The sequence below is a fragment of the Diceros bicornis genome, chromosome 1 (genome assembly GCF_020826845.1).
Source record: "Diceros bicornis minor isolate mBicDic1 chromosome 1, mDicBic1.mat.cur, whole genome shotgun sequence".
Taxonomy (NCBI): Eukaryota; Metazoa; Chordata; class Mammalia; order Perissodactyla; family Rhinocerotidae; genus Diceros; species Diceros bicornis.
Window position 1 is genome coordinate 3525433 of NC_080740.1, and position 18354 is coordinate 3543786.

Genomic DNA, 18354 nt, shown 5'->3' on the forward strand with positions numbered 1-18354 from the left:
TGCTTTGATCTTATTTTTTGTGTTTCTAACATTCTTTACCAGAAATACCAAGAGAAATACAACAAGAACAAACCGCAGACCATCCTTGGAAGTAAGTGACGTGGAAAACAAGAACTTTTTTCAGTTTCATACATACCACACATTTTTCCAAAGTAAAATACCCCCTCATCTTGTTTTCTCATTTGCCCAATTATTTCTTCTTGTATAGCATACTCTTGGCATAATTTGTAATTATACAAAGAGGTCAAGAATGGCATAAACTTCTCTGGCAGCCTGATAGCCTCTGTACTTATATGTGCTAAATGATCTTTTGTATTGGGGAAGGCTGTATGGAGGAGCTATTATGCTGTTGCCTCAATTCTAAGACGTGATCTAGTGTCTTGATTTAATAACCTTTTGGAGGAAAAGAGAAACACTACATTAAACAGTACATAATTTTATATTTTCCTAGCAGTAGCACATATTTATCCAGGTAAATATAAACTACATGCTTCATAAGAATCACAAAGTTTGGGGCAAAATCTTCAAGTTTGGAATCTGGATTCTTATCAGTCCTGTTGTCCATCATCGGAGCAAGCCGGTGCTTTTCAGCAGCTGTGCTCAGGCTGTGGTCTCACCAGCTCCTTTAGGATGACGGTGAAATTACAAGGCACACCGATTTTTGTTTGCATATGGTTAAACTCACTGGTTCTGTTTTTTCTTGAATTATATACTGCTGAAATTTACACAGTTTCTTTTGAAAATAATTGGCAGCCTTTGATAGTTCTTTACATTGTATGTAAGAGCCAGTCACATCATCGTCTCCTAAGTTTGAAAATCCTTTGATTTATGGTGAAAGATTTTGCAATTTCTTCTGCCTGAAATACTACATTGCTTGCCACATGGCAGGCACTTTAAGTTTGTGGTCACTTTTCATTTCAGTGCTGTACCAAAGTGTGACCAGTGTTTTAAAAGCCACTTGAATCAAGGGACAATGAAGTATGCAAATTCATTGGTGACATGTAATTGGGTGTGATGTTACACAAGGGTAAGCTAGTGTGGGCAGTAACAGCTGTGACATCATTTACTTGCCTGCTTTGACACCAGAAGTCCCTTTGACCTCAGTTGTAAGGTGCTTCTCAATTTCATAAGGTTAAGCATGAAAATAAAAGGTATCTGAGAACTGATAAAATACATCTATTTCTTCTCTGTACTTGAGAGTCATGAGAATAAAATTAACTATACATGCATAAAATCCTTTGTAATGTCCTGAGGTTCCCATATATTCCTATAATATTACAGGATTGAAATATTTTCTGAGAGCCATTTATAGTACACATCAAATGTAAATGCATGTGTGCCCATTACATTTTAGAACTAACCAGAAAGGTATGGAGGCACCATTTAGTTTTCAGTGTGTGAGAGAACAGCCCAGCTTGGCTTACAGGTTTCATTTGCCTGAAATTCTTACCCATAAGTACAGCCTCCCCGGCATCATTCCAATCCACTGACATGCTGTGTGTGTGTGCTTGTTTGTACACACAATGTGCTTTCTAGTAATGGTGCTAATAACACCTTGCATCCACTTAAAGCTGGCTCTAAGGAGCACAGGCGGTGGTTTATGGGAAAGCTGGCCTGTTTCCCCATTCCATTTTCTTGCTTGTTTGTGTCACCCCAGCCGCCCACGGTCTCTGAGTGGGTATGCTGGAGCAGGCCTGCAGCCTGGGGATCAGGAGCGTGTGAAGTGGAAGGGACATTTGAAGCAGGCATCGGGATGTGGCAGGGAGACTGCTGCGCGGCCGGGCATGCACATATTAGAAGTGGCCATTTGGATGTTCAGCTTTCTGGCTTTTAAGTGTCTGCCTTTACTTGTAATTACTGCCCTCTATGAAAACCGCATGAAGCATCCGTTCTGATTTCCAGATTCTTCATTTAGAGACGTCCCACTGCCTGCTCCCTCCTTGCACCCCTCTTCCTCCATGCCCGTTGGATTGCCGCCCGGGAGGAGAGAAGCTGCAGGGCAGGGCCCTCCGCTGTCCAGGAGCGTTCCGAGCACCACCTTGGAAAGGTGAGGCGCAGCGTGGTTTTACATCTCAGCGTCTCCCAGCCGCTGCCGGGGCTAACTCGTCTCCCCCTCCAGCTTCAGGAGGTCCGGGACGTCGCTGGAGTCAGAGAGTGACGGCAACACCTGGAGAAGCAGGTCTCACTCTGATGAGCTGTCACAGTCCATGGGCTCTTCTCCCTCCTCGGAGTCTTTCCTAATGGAAGGTGAGGAGGCGCGTTGGCGCTTGCTTGTGTTGCTGTGAGCATTGGGCAAAAGGAATATTTTCTGAAGAATTTAAGATTGAAACATATTCTTTTGTTCGTTTTAAAGGAATTCTGTTCCATGGTGTCTCTTAGGTATAGGCTGTTCTGATAAAAGGAATGAAAATTTAGCCCTGGAGGAGACTCCTGGATAGTGACCAAGGAAATATGATGTGTTTTTTAAATGAATATATTTCCAAAAGATTATGTCATAAACATAATGAAGGAAAGAAATACATTGTCTGCTTGTTATCCTTTAAACAAGTTTTACTGCTGTTGACGAATTGGAATAGGATGGTACGTTACCACTGTGGACTTCAGTTAAGGCTGAACTTGCCTGGTCTCTGAGAGATTTATCCCCGTCTGCTGCCTCCTCCTTCTGGGGGAATAAAAACACTTCTTTAAAAAAGAGCATATTTCATAGGCTAGGCCTTAATCTGGGGAATTATTTATTATATCCAAGCTGTATCAACAAGTGAAGGAAAACCGAATGAAGAAGTGGCAAGAGAAAGGAGTGGACTCTGCCCCAAAATCTGTTTCTTTTATTTAAACTGAAGCCTTTAAGTCCATTGTCATCTCATCTTTACTGCTCTGAGCTGGAATCTCTCCAGGAGTGTTGTTTGGACAAATAGGATTTAGTTTTCTGAAGGGGTGTGTGTGTGGTCAAACTGTCAGAAGGATCTGTCCTCACATGTGACTCTGCCCTGCGTCGTGTTTACGTTACAGACAGCAGGCCACGCAGAGAGCAGACCCTGTGGGCAAGCACAGAATGCAGATCTGAGTAAGCAGTGCAGAGTAACGGGGGCAAAAGACGTCGGTGGGTTCAAGATTCTGCAGGCACAGTGTGTGCTCTGAAGGTTACCAAACCCAAAACTGAAATAGAGCAAGCCCAAACAAACCAGGGAACTTCCGAGGTCCTTTTTCTGCGTAGACGCGGTCACTGTTTTGATACTGATGCCTCTGCTTTCCCAAGAGCCGTCTGGACTGGAACCGTCTCACCAGCGTGGTGTTGGGAGGTCCCACCTCCACGTCAGCGATATTCTGACTGAGCTGTTTCTGTGTTCACAGCAGGTTCTCTGGGGTGAGGATCCGTAAACGTGGGTGTTGGGGTATGTGTGCGACTCCACTTCTGGCTTTTCTTTTCTTTTCTAAACACACGTCAGACGTCGTGGATTCGTCTCTGTGGAGTGACCTCAGCAGTGATGCCCAGGAGTTCGAGGCAGAATCCTGGAGTCTTGTGGTGGACCCCTTGTTCTGTAGCAGGCAGGAGAAGGATGTCATCAAAAGACAGGATGTCATTTTTGGTAAGCATTTCACATAAGCTCTTTGGGCTGAAGCAGTGTGGCGAAGAGGAAAGAGCATGGAATTTGAAGCTGTACGGACCTGGGTTCAAATCCCACCTCTACCATTTTCTAGTAACTTGATCTCAGACAAAATATTTAGCTGACCTGGGCCTCAGTTTCTCCATCTGTAAAATGAGGATAATGATACTCAGGATTGAAATGTTGTGAGGCTTAAATGAGGCGTTGTATGTACCTAGTACAAAGCAAATCTTATTCCTCATCCTTTCCAAGTTTAGTTAGGCATGGCCTGTGCTCTTTCACCTCTTCTGCTGTAAGAATCACAGTGAGTTTTCACATATTAAAGGTAGGGTGGACAGGACTGCTGCACAGATGGCCTGTAGTTACCCCCACACTCCAGGGGTGCCATTCACATAGACCGCTGGGGACTGCAGCCCCTGGGTCAGGGCAGTCGTGACTGTGTGCAGTCCTCAGTGTGGAGCTCAGCTCTGGTGAGATTTTACTATCTCATGCTATTTGGGGTGAAGGCAATCTGAATTAGGGGAAGTTAAATTATAGACTAGTTAGGACAAAAGGAAGTTTAAAAAATTTTCGGGTAAAAAGTAGATGCTAAATAGCGGTTCCAATAAGATACCCTACTGTAAAGATGAGACTAACTCTTAGTTTTCACTAATCCTGTGTGTGCAAGTATGGCTAGAAAGTCCAGTGTCCATGAGAAGCCCTCCTCACCTGCATTGGATGGTGGTTATGCAGGTCAGATGAGACGTTGTGCTCTGAAGTATCTCCAGGGCTGTATACATGCGAGTTACTTTGGAGAGGAAGATGCTGTCCCCTTGAGTGTTTCCCCTGCAATATTTATTATACTGTATTTTTTCTTTATTTGCCTCTTGTCATATATTATTAAAAATAATCTAACCCATTTGGGGTGAATTATCATGTAGTGTAGTTCACAGCATGGCCTTTGGGGTCAGAAAGCCTTGTTCTGGGGGAACCCTTCACCCTCTCTTCTTCATTGTCTCTCTTTTAAAGATGAGGAAAATCATCCCTATTTTTTGGGTCGTAATGGATACATGGATTAAAGGATTAAATGAAATGATATGGGTAAGTGCTTAGTACAGAGTAGGTGGTAAAAACATGGTAGGATATGATAATAATTTAAAGTTAGTGGGTTCTCTATTAAAGATATTTTTGTTTATGATAAAATAATAAATAAGGCTACATTTAGATTTGTTTATCCTCCATGACTAATATTTTATATTCTTTCTTAAAACATGTCAATGAGTTTGGAAATGCTCCTTAATCTAGAACTTCAACTTCCGGTACTCCCACAAATTGTGAATTATTATTTTCTCTAAGGACATAATTTTAAAATTGAGATTTAATTCACATACCATAAAATTCACCCCTTTACAGTGTAAATCTGGTGGTTTTTGTATATTCATAAAGTTATGCAACCATCAACCACTATCTAATTCCAGGGCATTTTCATCACTCCAGAAAGAAACCCTGTTCCCAGCAGCAGTCATTCCCCATTTCCTTTTCCCGCCAGCACCTGGCAACCACCAATCTTCTTTCTGTCCCTATGGGTTTGCCTGGTCTGGATATTTTGCATAAATGGAATTGTACAATATTTAGTCTTTTCTGACAGGCTTCTTTCACTTAGCATGCTGTTTTCAAGATTCATCCATGATGTAATATATATCATATATCATATTATATATCTTTAATATATCTGGTAACATATATTTTATGGCTGAATAACATTTCGTTGTATAGATATACCACATTTTGTTCATCTGATCATCAGTGGATGGTCATTTGGGGTTGTTTCCACTTTTTGGGTGACATGGTAACTTTATGTTTAACATTTTGAGGAACCGCCAGACTGTTTTCCAAAGGAGCTGCACCATTTTACATCCCCATCCGCAGTGTATGAGGGCTCCAATTTCTCCACATCCTCACCAACACTTCTTTACTATCCATCCTTTTTTTTTTTTGGTGAGGAAGATTAGCCCTGAGCTAACATCTGCTGCCAATCGTCCTCTTTTTTCTGAGGAAGACTGGCCCTGGGCTAACATCTGTGCCCGTCTTCCTCTACTTTATATGTGGGATGCTGCCACAGCAAGGCTTGATAAGTGGTGCGAAGGTCTGCACCCGGGATCCGAACCTGTGAACCCTGGGCCGCCGAAGTGGAGTGTGCAAACTTAACTGCTATGCCACTGGGCCGGCCCTGTCCATCCTTTTTATTATTTTATTATCCTAGTGTGTGATAAGTGGTGTCTCATTTTGGTTTTGATTTGCATTTCCCTGATGGCTAATGATGTTGAGCATCTTTTCGTTGCCTCTTGGCTATTTGTATGTCTCTTTGGAGAAACATCTATTCAAATCTTTTGCCTATTTTGAAGTGGGTTATTATACTTTTTATTGTTGAGTTGTAAGAGTTCTTTATATATTCTAGACACAAGTTCCTTATCAGATATATGATTTGCAAATATTTTCTCCCATTCTGTGGGTTGTCTTTTCACTTTCTTGATGACGTCCTTTGATCATGATACATTGTTTTCTCCTGGAGAAGGTGGAATTTTGGAGACAGATCCAGTAATAGAAAGGATGTATTGCTGTATGCATTGAGGAACTTCATTATATTTAATTCAATTTAATTCAACAAATTAATTGTGTTCCTACTCAATGCAAAAAACTGAAACAAAGAGAGAAAGAAAAGAGGTAAACTTGGTTATATTTTAGTAGAGCATTTAGGAGAGAATAAGACCTGATTCCAGATGAAGGTGCCTGAAGATGTTAGCTAGTTATATCATGAGAGCTTTGGACACATGGGATTCTTATTTATTGGACTTGACTTATACATATCCCCTTTTAATGTCTTGGGAAAAGAAAATAGTTTAATATTTTGAGCTTCCAGTAAATGTTTAGTCAGTGCTAACTTTTATAGTAGAAGAATATTGTTATTCCTGAACATTCCTTCTTTTTAATTTGCGTAACATACAGTGTTTATCTACTAATTTAGGTCAAGAGGGATACTTTTTCTTTTTTATTGAGGTAAGGTGACATATAACATATTAGTTTCAGGTGTACCACGTAATGATTCGATATTTGTATATATTGTGAAATGACCACCACAGTAAGTTTAGTTAACATCCGGATACTTGTTTGTTAAAACTTTCTGCTCACCTGTTTCAGAGCTGATGCAGACGGAAATGCATCACATCCAGACCCTGTTCATCATGTCGGAGATCTTCAGGAAAGGGATGAAGGAGGAGCTGCAGCTTGACCACAGCACTGTGGATAAGATCTTCCCCTGTCTGGACGAGTTGCTGGAAATCCACAGGCATTTCTTCTACAGTATGAAGGAGCGAAGGCAGGAATCCTGTGATGGCGATGACAGGAATTTCATCATCAACCGAATTGGAGACATTCTAGTACAACAGGTAAGAAAGGTTTAAGGCCTAAAAACCTGAAAAACCTAAGGGTTTGCAGACTCTCTACAGTGTTAAAAGCCTATCGAGACCTGGAATTAATCTCATTACGGTTATTGACAGGTGAGTTTGGTTGATTTTCTTTCATTTCGTGCTGGTTTGTATGACTGATGCCTGAGAGCTGTTAACAGCCCTTGAATGGCTCCTCTGTGTGTCACAGGACTTGGCTGGGTCTTCCCTGTCCTTGTCCTGCCTCCATCAGGAGTCACAGCCGTAAATGAATTCCATGTGGAAATTCTACTTAGGCTTCCTGATGCAGTGGGCTCTCCGACAACATGGCTCCCCCAGTGGGCCCGTGATAGTCTCACCAACATCTCTAAGGCAAATGCTGGCTCCTCTTTGGAGGAGCGAGGCAGACCTATCTATTCTCATTAAAGCCCCGGAGTTCTTGCCTGGGGGACAAGGCAAGCAAATCTCACTAAAAGGAGGCACTTTTTAGGTGCTTGGGATGTTTGAAGCATCAGTGAGAATGGGCTGTGCCACTCTCCTAATAAAGAAACAAAACAAAACTTACTTTTGACAATTCGTATTGGCCCCCTGTTCTCTCTGAAAGGGGCTCTCCACTAAAAGCATGCTAATATGGAAGTTAAATAGCATGTGTTCAGCAACCACAATATGGCAGGCACTTTTAGGATACTTTCGTCATGTTACCTCACTTCACCTTCACAACACTGTGAGGTAAATATTATTTTCCTTGTTGTACAGATACAAAAACTGAGGCATGGAGGAGGTAATGACTCTCTCAAGTTCACACCTCATATGTGACGTAACTGGGATTTGAATCAAAATCTGCTCTTTCAACAGTGAGTTAAGAATGTGGTACCTTGAGACATCCATAGTGACGTTCTAGGGAAGCCTTTCACCATCACTAGGCTGTAAGTCCTGGTAAGGCAGGGAGTCTTGTCTACGTGGTTACTATCTATTTCAGCACCTAGAGCAGTGCTTGGTGCTATGAATACTTATTGAGTGAATGGGTCACTTGGGAAAAGAACACCAGGAATTCACACGAATGCCATGTTTTGCAGTCGCTCACAGCACTTGAGGAAAGGCATGGAGATCCATCCCTGGTTACCTTACCTGGCTTTCTCTGGCTAGATGCCAAAATGTCATCTTCTCCTAAATATTAATTTTGAATCCATTTCACCCTGTCACACACAGCAGTAGAGTTCAGCTGTTAGTCTGTATGCAGAAATGAGAGAGTTAAGTTCATTAATATAAATATGATTAAATAAAAATATTTTTAATGCACAAAACCCCACTTAATAGCCCAAGAGCTACTTCTACATGTCTAATATTATAAAAATCTACATGAATAACAGGTTTTTAATCACAGTGTTATTGGCTTTGCAGATTACCTTTAAAGTCCTAGACCTGTCTGTCCCCATAATTCACCTGAAACATAATAGAGCCAGGTTAAGCTTTGCAAGACAGTTTGAATAAAAATGTCTGAATGTGTCTAAGTGAACTTGAATCTGAGTGCATTCAAAAATGAAGTGCAAGAGCCAGCCCTGATGGCCTAGTGGTTAAAGTTTGGTGTGCTGTGCTTCGGCAGCCTGGGTTCAGTTCCCGGGTGTGGACCTACACCACTCGTCTTTCAGTGGCCGTGCTGCAGCGGTGGCTCATGTAGAACTAGAGGGACCTACAACTAGAATGTACGGCTATGTACTGGGGCTTTGGGGATGAGAAAAAAAAAAAAAAGAGGAAGATTGGCAATAGATGTTAACTCAGGGCAAATCTTTCCCAGCAAAAAGAAAAAAAAAAATGAAATGGAAGATTATCTTGTCATTTGAAATTATTTGCATCTTTCCTCGATGCAGAAAATCATGACTTTTAATTCTAATCCCTTAAAACATAGTTAACAAAAATTTCACATCTCTTAAGAGAAGAAGTTCTATTTTTACTTAATTTCTATGAATAAAAGGAGGGCTTAAATTGAGACCCAGGTTTGGGAAGTTGGCTCTCACACAGTGAGCCCAGTGGTCTTTTGGATGAAGCCCACTCTTCTTTGCAGAAAGATCCTTGGTATTCAGAGAAAGGATTTAAGGCTGCTTTTGTGTTCTTGTTGGTGGCCATGCTTTATGGGTATGGCAAGGGGGTCCCCCAGTACCGTGTAAATAAAGTTGTTTCCTGAGGAATAAATTAGCAAAATCCCCAGACAGTCGTGTGGGTGTGGCGCTCTGTGGGAAGAAAGGAAGAGCAAGCTGATTAAGGATGTATGAGAGAAGAGTTTGGGGCAATGCCACACTCTGACCGTCGAGACTGAACATCTCAGGAGGCTGGGCTCGAATGTGATGGTAAGTCAGTCAGTGGAAACTTTTGGTGTTGGTGAGAAATTGTGATCATGAAAAACATGGTTGGTATAAAGCAGCAGTTTTCCAACTTCAGGTACACAAGCATCTCCTGAAGCTTGTTAACAATGAGGAATCTTGTGCTCCAACCCCCCCGTGTGTTGATAGGATTGGGATGGGCTCTGGGTTTTGGCATTTTTAAACTTATTTTTTAAATTAGTTTTTGCCCCAGTGGTAACATATTTCAAAACTATAATACAGTACCACAACCAGGATATCGGTATGGATACAGTCAAGATACAGAATGTTTCTACCGCCCCAAGGACTCCTCATCTGGCCTTTTTATAGCCACACCGACTTCCTTCCCGCTCCCACCTGCTCCTCAACTGCTGGCAACCACCTATCTGTTCTCTGTTTATGTAATTTTGTCATTTCAATAATGTTCTATAAATTACATACATGTTACATAGATGATATACATGGTATGTAATCTCTTGGATTGGCTTTTTTCACTCAGCGTAATTCTCTCAAGAATCATCTAGGTGGTTGTATATATCAATCGTTCCTTCCTTTTTATTGTTGAGTAATATTCCCTGGTATGGATGTACCACAGTTTGTTTAATCATTCACTGTAGAAGGGCATCTGGTTGTTTCTAGGTTTTGGCTATTACAAATAAAGCTTCTACAAATATTCACGTATAGATTTGTGGGCAAACTTATATTTTTGTTTCTCTGGGATCAGTGCCTGGGAGTGCAGTTTCTGGTTTGTATGGTAGTTGCATGTTTACTTTTATAAGAAACTGCCAACTCTTTTCCAGAGTGGCTGTACAATTCAACATTCCAAGCAGAAATGTACAAGTAATCCAGTTTCTCTGTGTCCTCACTAGCATTTGGTGGTGTCACCATTTTTTATTTTAGCAATTCTGAGAGGTGTGTAGTAATATCTCATTGTGGTTTAAATTACAATTCCCCGGTGACTTGTGATGTTGAATATCTTTCCATATGCTTATTTGCTGTCTGTGTATCTTCTTTGGTGAAAAGTCTCTTCACGTCCTTTGCCCATTTTCTAACTGGATTCTTTGTTTTCTTACTGTTGAATATTGAGATTTCTTTATATATTCTAGATACTAGTCTTTTGTCCCATATGTGGTTTGCAAATATTTTCTTTAAGTCTGTAACTTGTTTTCTCATTCTATAATTATGATGAAGTCCAGTATATCAGTTTTTCATTATGAAGATCATGCTTTTGGTTTTAAGTCTAAGAACTCTTTGTATAACCTGAGATCTCAAAGATTTTCTCCTATTGTTTTCTTAAAAGTTTTATAGTTTATGTTTTATTTTTAAGTCTGTGATCCATTTTGAGTTAATTTTTGTATAGGATATGAGACTTTGGTCGAGATTCTTTTCTCTTTTTTTTTTTGATCTATGGATGTTCAAGTCCTCCAGTGAATTGCTTTTGCCATCTGTCAAATATCAGTTTGGCATTTTGGGCTCCTGCTCTGTTCCACTGATCTGTGTGTCTATCCTTCCACACAGTCTTAGTTAACTGTAGTTATATAGTAAATCTTGAAATTGAGTAGACTGGATCCTTTCACTGTATTCTTTTTCAAAGTTGTTTTTAACTCTTCTAATTCCTTTGCCTTTTCATATGAATTCTAGAATAATGTTGTCTATATCTACAAAAAAACTTGCTGGGACTTTGATAAGAATTGCATTAAACCTGTATATTAATTTTGAGAGAATTGACATCTTTACTATGTTGAGTCTTCCAATCTATGAACATGGCATATTTCTCCATTTATTTAGCTCTTCTTTGATTTCTTTCACTAGCTTTGTGTAGTTTTCAGCATACAAGGCCTGTATATGTGTTTTGTTAGATTTGTACCAAAGTATTTCTCTTTTTTTTTTTGAGTGATTATAGGTGGTTTAAGGATCATCTCTTGAGACATAGTGGCCTCAAGCATAGACAAAACTATAAGCAAAGATGCAAAGAGAGAGATGGTGATATAAATTTCAAGTACTTCCCATGGGAGGGGCGGTGTGTTCTGGTGTCTGTTGCACTGGGTCTTCATTGTGGACGTGTATGCATAGGGTCATCAAAGTCTGAAACACTGGCATTCAAATATTCAGCTAATTCTCTCCACCCACTTTATAATTCTAGATTGGTTCCCATGTAGATTGTCTACACAGGTTTTTCTACAGGTCAAGCTTATTGAAATATCCAGCCCACATCTCTACTTCTGTCCATTAGTTAATAAATTGGCCTTGTGATTATTCCTTTTTCTCTGTCTTCTTGGCAAATGATAACCTGCCTCTTGATCTATTTGTGATGAGCTGACAAAAATCAAATTCCCAGCTGAGAACTAAGTTCAGGGACATGATCAGTTAGCCAATGTGACTGTCAACTGGTGAGAGGTCGTACTTTGCTGAGAACCCCCAAATGTTGCCACATACCCTTCTTCAATCTATAAAAGTATTAAAACTATAAATTGAAATGATAGTTGCACAAATACTAAAAAAATAATAGAAGATGTTAAATATTTTTCATTTGGCTATTGATAATTGAATTAGTTCAATATAACATAATTGTATTAGGTTGATAACTTTCCCTTCCTCTTCTTATAATTTAAAAAGTATCTGGGGAAGAGAAGTCATCATGTGCAGAAATGCCACGGTATTTATTCTTTATTTGCAAAGAACATATTGGAATATATGAAAATTTCATGTTCTTTTTAGTGTTTAGAACTGACTAAATTTATAAACCGTCGTTGAAATGTTATTCTTTTCAGTTTTCAGAAGAAAATGCAGATAAAATGAAGAAAATATATGGAGAATTCTGTAGCCATCACAAAGAAGCTGTTAGACTCTTTAAAGAACTCCAGCAGAATAAGAAGTTTCAGAATTTTATTAAGGCAAGTATTTTAAAACTCTATTACAAAGTGGTAGACCAGCACGGGGAAGTAGTTTATGCTTTTTCTTCAATGATCTAACCACGTTTCACATCTAAGTACTGTTTTTCAGGGGAAGAAGGAAGTGATAGTTTTGCGGTAAAGATTTAAAGTCTCTTTTTCTGTGTTAGTAAAGTATTTCTCCCAAATCATTTCCTTTTGTAACTTATATTTGTGGAGTCGTGTCCTCCAAGCTCCTGGGTACCTTTGTAATCTTCTGTAAAGCTGTTTCAACCACAATAAAAATAAAGACAGAATTCCCCCCACCCCCACTGGATTAGTTTGAAGCAAGTCCATGACACACATCATTTCATATGTAATAGGTATCTCTAAACAATATATCTTAAGAAAACTACAATGACGTTATCACACTTAAATAAACAATAATTCTTTAATATCTTTAAACAGCTGACCAGTATTCAAATTTCCCTGATTATCTCATACAATTGGATTGCTGAAATCAGGATCTGACCATGGTTCACATTATTGTGTATGGGGGTTATATCTTTTAAATGGCTTTTAAACTGAGTGCTCCCCATCCCTTTTTTTGGTGTCCAATTTATTTGTTGAAGAAATTCGACCTTTAGAGTTTCATGGATTCTAAATTTTTATCTACCATTGTAAGAATGCTACCAGATTCCCTTCCTTTTTTTCCCCCATGTACCTATGTATTGAAAACTTGAAACTTAAAGAATACTTTGAGATTTTTTTAAAAAGGTACCCTGATTAGAGGAAACTTTAAGTACTGTGGTGAATAATAACAAATATAAAGGAAGACCTGTTGGGAAAACAAAGAGTTAATTGCAAACTCATATTGAAAATCTAACTTTGATTTCTGAGTATTTTTCAAAACTTTTGCTATTCATGAATCTTAGCACTTATAACTATTGGAACTTGCTCACTTTTGGAATTAACTACAAAGACATCAGTAACTTGAAACTTATTGAAATCTTGGAGAGTTGGGTTATTGACATTAATGACGAAGTATACAATTTAATGACAATGTATCGAGTTTTAATTAATGATAATGCGTTATGTTATATCTGAGTAGAATTATACTGTTGCAAATTCTTTGTATTATTAAATTCACACCTAAAAAGAAAATACAAGTAGAGTTTGTGTATATAAAAATGTGTATGTATATATATTTTAAGCTCCGAAATAGTAATCTTTTGGCTCGGCGCCGAGGAATTCCAGAATGCATTCTCCTGGTCACTCAGCGCATTACAAAATACCCTGTCTTGGTGGAAAGGATATTGCAGTACACAAAGGGTGAGTGACGACTTCTGGGACAAGCATTTGCCTCTTTCATCAGTTTTAAACATATCTGAGTTGTCGTAAACAGTTATAAATGCTTGTGGCCTCTGATTCATGAAGACCTGTCATTATGGAAAAGCTGTTAAAGCCTTAGGATTTGGATCCATTTTGAAAGTTATCTTTTATAATGCAGCTTGGCCCACAGTCAGAATTCCTTCAAGCAGCCCAAACCAAGGCTCCCTCATACTTTGACCCTGCCTTTTCCTTCTACATTTTCCCCATATCTAGACTTCCTTAATACCTCTGCTTCCTCATCTTCCTATTACCTTCTGAGCATATGATGACACATCTGCGATTGATCCTGTCACCAAACGTCAGCTCTGCCAAGCAATGAATTATTAGGTTGAGAGTGATTTTTGAAGGAGCTGTTTTTGACCCTGTCAGTTCATCAAGTTCCAGGGAGTAACATCTGGGCATCGTTTCAGAAACTGTTAATGCCATGTCTGTAATGTAACAGAGCTTAATGTCTGTAAGCTCCTTGAGGGATCTCGAAGGCCTGTATCTGTCTGGTTCACAACTGGATCTTCAGTGCTTAGTGCAGTGGCTGGTACAGAATAGGGTATCAGTGAATGCACACGTATCAGTTCAGTAAATGAATAAATAAAATGCCTGTTCCCCAAGCCAGCTTATTGATCTTGAGTAAATCATCATGAGGGTGGCAGCGTGTTACGATAGCAAGGGCTTGGGTTTGGGATGGTGTAAACTTGCGTTGCCATTGCATAGACTCGGCTCTGCTGCTCATTAGGTGGGCAAGTCATCTAAAGGAGCCTCAGTCTTCTCCATTACCAAATGAGAATAATAATCCTTATCTTACGGAATTGTTGTGAGGATTGAATGAGATTGTCTCAGAAAGCGCCTGTTGCAGGGCCTGGTATAAACAAGGTCCTCCATGAGTGGGAGCTGCTTTTATTACCTTTCTTATTATCAGTTGACTTGAAAATAATGAAAATGGTCATGAGATCTTAAATGCTCACTCTAAAAACGTTGGTGTAGTGGTTAAGTGTGTGCACTCTGCTGCGGTGGCCCGAGGGTTGGCAGGTTCGGATCCCGGGCACACACCGACGCACTGCTTGTCAAGCCATGCTGTGGCGATGTCCCCTATAAAGTGGAGGAAGATGGGCATGGATGTTAGCCCAGGGCCAGTCTTCCTCAGCAAAAAAAGAGGAGGAGGGGCAGATGTTAACACAGGGCTGATCTTCCTCACAAAAAAAATAAAAATAAAAAAAATAAAAAAGTCAACTTCTAACATCCTTTTTTTGGAAGGGGTTTAGGTGAGTAGAAACGCATGATTTAATCTTTCTGTTTGTTCAGTCACATTAGGAGTTAAGTTCAAGTGGGAATAGTAGCATCTATTTCTTGTGTCACGTTTTTATTACTCTCTATAATTTAACATAGAAGAAAAGACAAGCACAACATAAAGAGGAAAGCCTCATAAATTTTGTTCTCAGCAAAAGAATGAAAGCAAAATTAAGGCTTTCAGTCTGTATTATGTTCATATTCCCTTTCTTAAGTTTAATATAGTACCTTAAAGACTAAAATCTGTCCGATTTTGTTGGGTCAGCTGGTGGTACTGCAAGGATCATCCATGCCAAACCCCGGGTAGAATGAATAGCAAAGATGGCCTCCTGTGTGTCAGAAATGCTAAGCAGGACCTACGGCTCCTCAGGCATAGCTGTCGTGGTGGCCGAATGGACTCTGCCTCCTTAGGTCGGACCTTACCAACCGTCAGTTCTCTCCCTCCCTGGCTCCCCGGAGCACTGGTCCCTGTGACTCTGTGATGGCGGGGCTTCTCCGGCTTGGTTAGGTGCGCCCTTCCGCTGGGGATCTTGTTTACATGCAGACTCGGCGTCAGCAGGTCTGAGGTGGAGCCCAAGGTGAGGCTCCCGGGTGAGGCCAGTGCTGCTGCGCTTTGGGTGATTTGTCGCTGAGGAGCGAAGACTGAGCCTTTTCTTGGTCTTACCCCAAGTCACCTTGTCCCTCCGCTTTGATTTTCTCTACTATGCTCTTTAAAAAGAAGAACCTTTTTGGGGGATGGGCGCTGCTTGGTGTGATAAAGTAGTCAGGTGCATTCTTAGGCAGTGGGAAAGAAGGTACCTTCCTTGTTGAAGGTGGGTATCAGGATCTGGTGCTTGAGGTGCTCTGACAAAACCCTCGTGTCTCTGCGTGAGACACTTAACGTTCAGACCCTGCGGAGGACTTGCTCCCATTCCCCCTGACTGCCGTTTCTGCTGCTCCAGGCGCTAGGAAACCTTGTATTGTCTCTTCTCCTCCCGTTCCAGCACCTTCTGGCCTCCTGCAACTTTCCCTTTCAGTTCCGTTCACCTCAGTAAACATCAACTAGGTATTTTTTATCCTTAAGTATAGACAACAGCTAAATTCAGTTTCATCTGGAGTTTCAGGAGGCTGTTCCAGAAACTCCTCTAGAGTTTTTCTTAAGATAATCTAGAGACGAGAGCAGGTGGTCAGTGTTTTAAAGACTAACACCCGGAATTGACGGTCATCTGCTCTGTTGGCATGAGCATGGCTGACGTACCCACTAGGCAGAGTGCCTTGGTCCCATTTTTTAGGTTGAAAAAATGTTTTAATATGTAATGTTCATATATTCATCTTTATGCTAATGCAGCTATAAAATATTTTGAATATTTTTATGGAGGAAGGGGTCCAGGAAGGCACACGAGCCTGGGGCGCGTTCAAGTCACCCTGCGGCTCTGTTTTATGAAAGAATGCTGACTTGGGCCTGCGGCTCAGCTAAGTTCTGAGAAACTGATGTTGGGATTACTTGATTCTCTGTGTGCAGGAAGGTGAAAGGAAGGCCTACCTTAGTGTATAACACCTTCCCTGCCCTGGGGGGAAGGTCAGACCAGTCCCTGGAAATCACACATCTTGTTTTCACAGTGTTTCAGCTGAAGCACATCTGATAAGTAAATCTTTTATATTTAAATATTTTAATGGTTATTTTTGGGAAGAGGGGTGCAGAGTGATAATACAGTATTTGAATTTAATCCAACATTTTTGTTGTGGGATTTTTGCTATTTGGATGATACATTTAACTGTATTTTTAAAAAGTATTCCTTAGCGCTCGGACTTATCGTATAGGGGTTTTCTTTCTTTTTCCCACGCAGAAAGAACTGAAGAACATCAAGACTTATGCAAAGCCCTTTGCTTAATTAAAGACATGATTGCAGCAGTGGATTTAAAAGTCAGCGAATATGAGAAAAACCAAAAATGGCTTGAGATCCTAAGTAAGATCGAAAACAAAACGTACACAAAGCTCAAGAACGGTCATGTGTTTCGGAAGCAGGCGCTACTGAGCGAGGAAAGGACGCTGCTCCACGACGGCCTCGTGTACTGGAAAACAGCCACCGGCCGCTTCAAAGGTACCGGGCCTCCGCAGGCCAGTCTCTCCTCCTCTCACATGTTACTCGCGTATCAGAGGACAGATGTTCAGAAGAAAAATGGTTCAGAGGTGCAGGCGCACACACAAACTCTGGGTCAGTGGAAAGATTCCCCCAGGATCTAGTCGGGAATTCCAACAGGCAAATGTGGCCTGTGCTACAAACCTTTGGTGGGAGTTTGCTGAAAGCCTTCACATATATTTTATGAATTTACAAGTTTGTGATGTTTGAATCGAAGGAACTGAGAATTCTGCTAGTTGTTGACACAGAAATATTATTCTGGCAAATGTGATGTGTTGAAAGTGAGTCTGTTGTGTGCCAACCCAGCCCAGGCTGTCAGAACATTGAGGGGAGAAATGAGCGCTGAATGTCATCTTTGTTCCTGAGTAATATAAATTAATATACACGTGCATAAATAAACACGTTGACGTTGGTGGAAACTCTTCCTCAGTGTTACCATCTGATAACAGGCATTAACTTGACTCTGTTAATCTGGTTAGAGTCTAAAACATTTCATTCAGATTCTTATAGGGCTGATTCTGTAGCTAGCACCTTGCCTGATCCAAGCTTTCTCAACCCTGGCCACACACTAGAATCACCTCTGGAGCTTAAAAAAGTTACCGATACTCTAGTCTCCTCCCAGAGATTCTGATTTTATTGGTCTGGGGATGAAGCCCAAGTGTAGGGATGCTTACATCTCCCAGGTGAGTGTGCAGCCGGGGTGAAGAACCACTGGTCCGCTCTCCTTGTTTTTAATATTGCATCTTAATAGCTTTCGTAGGTAAGCAATGAAAGGTAGAGGTAGTTAAATGCCAATTACTCAGAGGTTATTACCCATTGGAGGATTATTGAGTTTTGGTGGTGGTTGCAACTAGTGACTGAAATAGGATTTGTTGATCAGCAACTTGCAAAGTTGCGACTAAACGGTAACCACAATTAGACTGTTAACCAAACTAAAATATTAACCCCAATCTGTAGATCCTGTTGCTCCAAGTCGTTTGCTCCTTATCCATTTCATAGAATCAACAATTTGGTAACTTTGAGAGTGTTTAGTGGTAGAGTGAAGATGGGTTCTTGTGAACAATTTGTAAGGGAAGTACAGGAACTCTAATTCCCTCAGATGTAGATGGAACAAAATAGCGTAATGCAAGGTAGAAGCTGCCCTCTAACAGTTTTAGTTAAGTAATATTTTCCCCCTAAAGATAAGGGCTTCATTCTGTTAGAACTTCCTTTTTTTTTTTTTTTTTTTTCGGTGAGGAGGACTTTTTTTTTTTTTGTGAGGAGGACTAACCCTGAGCTAACATCTGATGCCAATCCTCCCCTTTTTT

General features: G+C 40.5%; 1 protein-coding gene across 2 annotated transcripts in view; it reads left to right on the plus strand.

The window, feature by feature from the left end:
• ARHGEF28 (Rho guanine nucleotide exchange factor 28) overlaps window positions 1-18354 on the plus strand; it is a 298793-nt gene that overhangs the window by 215971 nt on the left and 64468 nt on the right. For both annotated transcript variants that reach the window (XM_058560657.1, XM_058560747.1), the window contains 8 exons: window positions 43-91; window positions 1903-2047; window positions 2120-2247; window positions 3447-3587; window positions 6783-7030; window positions 12156-12278; window positions 13469-13586; window positions 16754-17008. In XM_058560657.1, coding sequence (XP_058416640.1) covers window positions 43-91; window positions 1903-2047; window positions 2120-2247; window positions 3447-3587; window positions 6783-7030; window positions 12156-12278; window positions 13469-13586; window positions 16754-17008 — 1207 coding nt within the window. The remainder of the gene's footprint in view (window positions 1-42; window positions 92-1902; window positions 2048-2119; window positions 2248-3446; window positions 3588-6782; window positions 7031-12155; window positions 12279-13468; window positions 13587-16753; window positions 17009-18354) is intronic.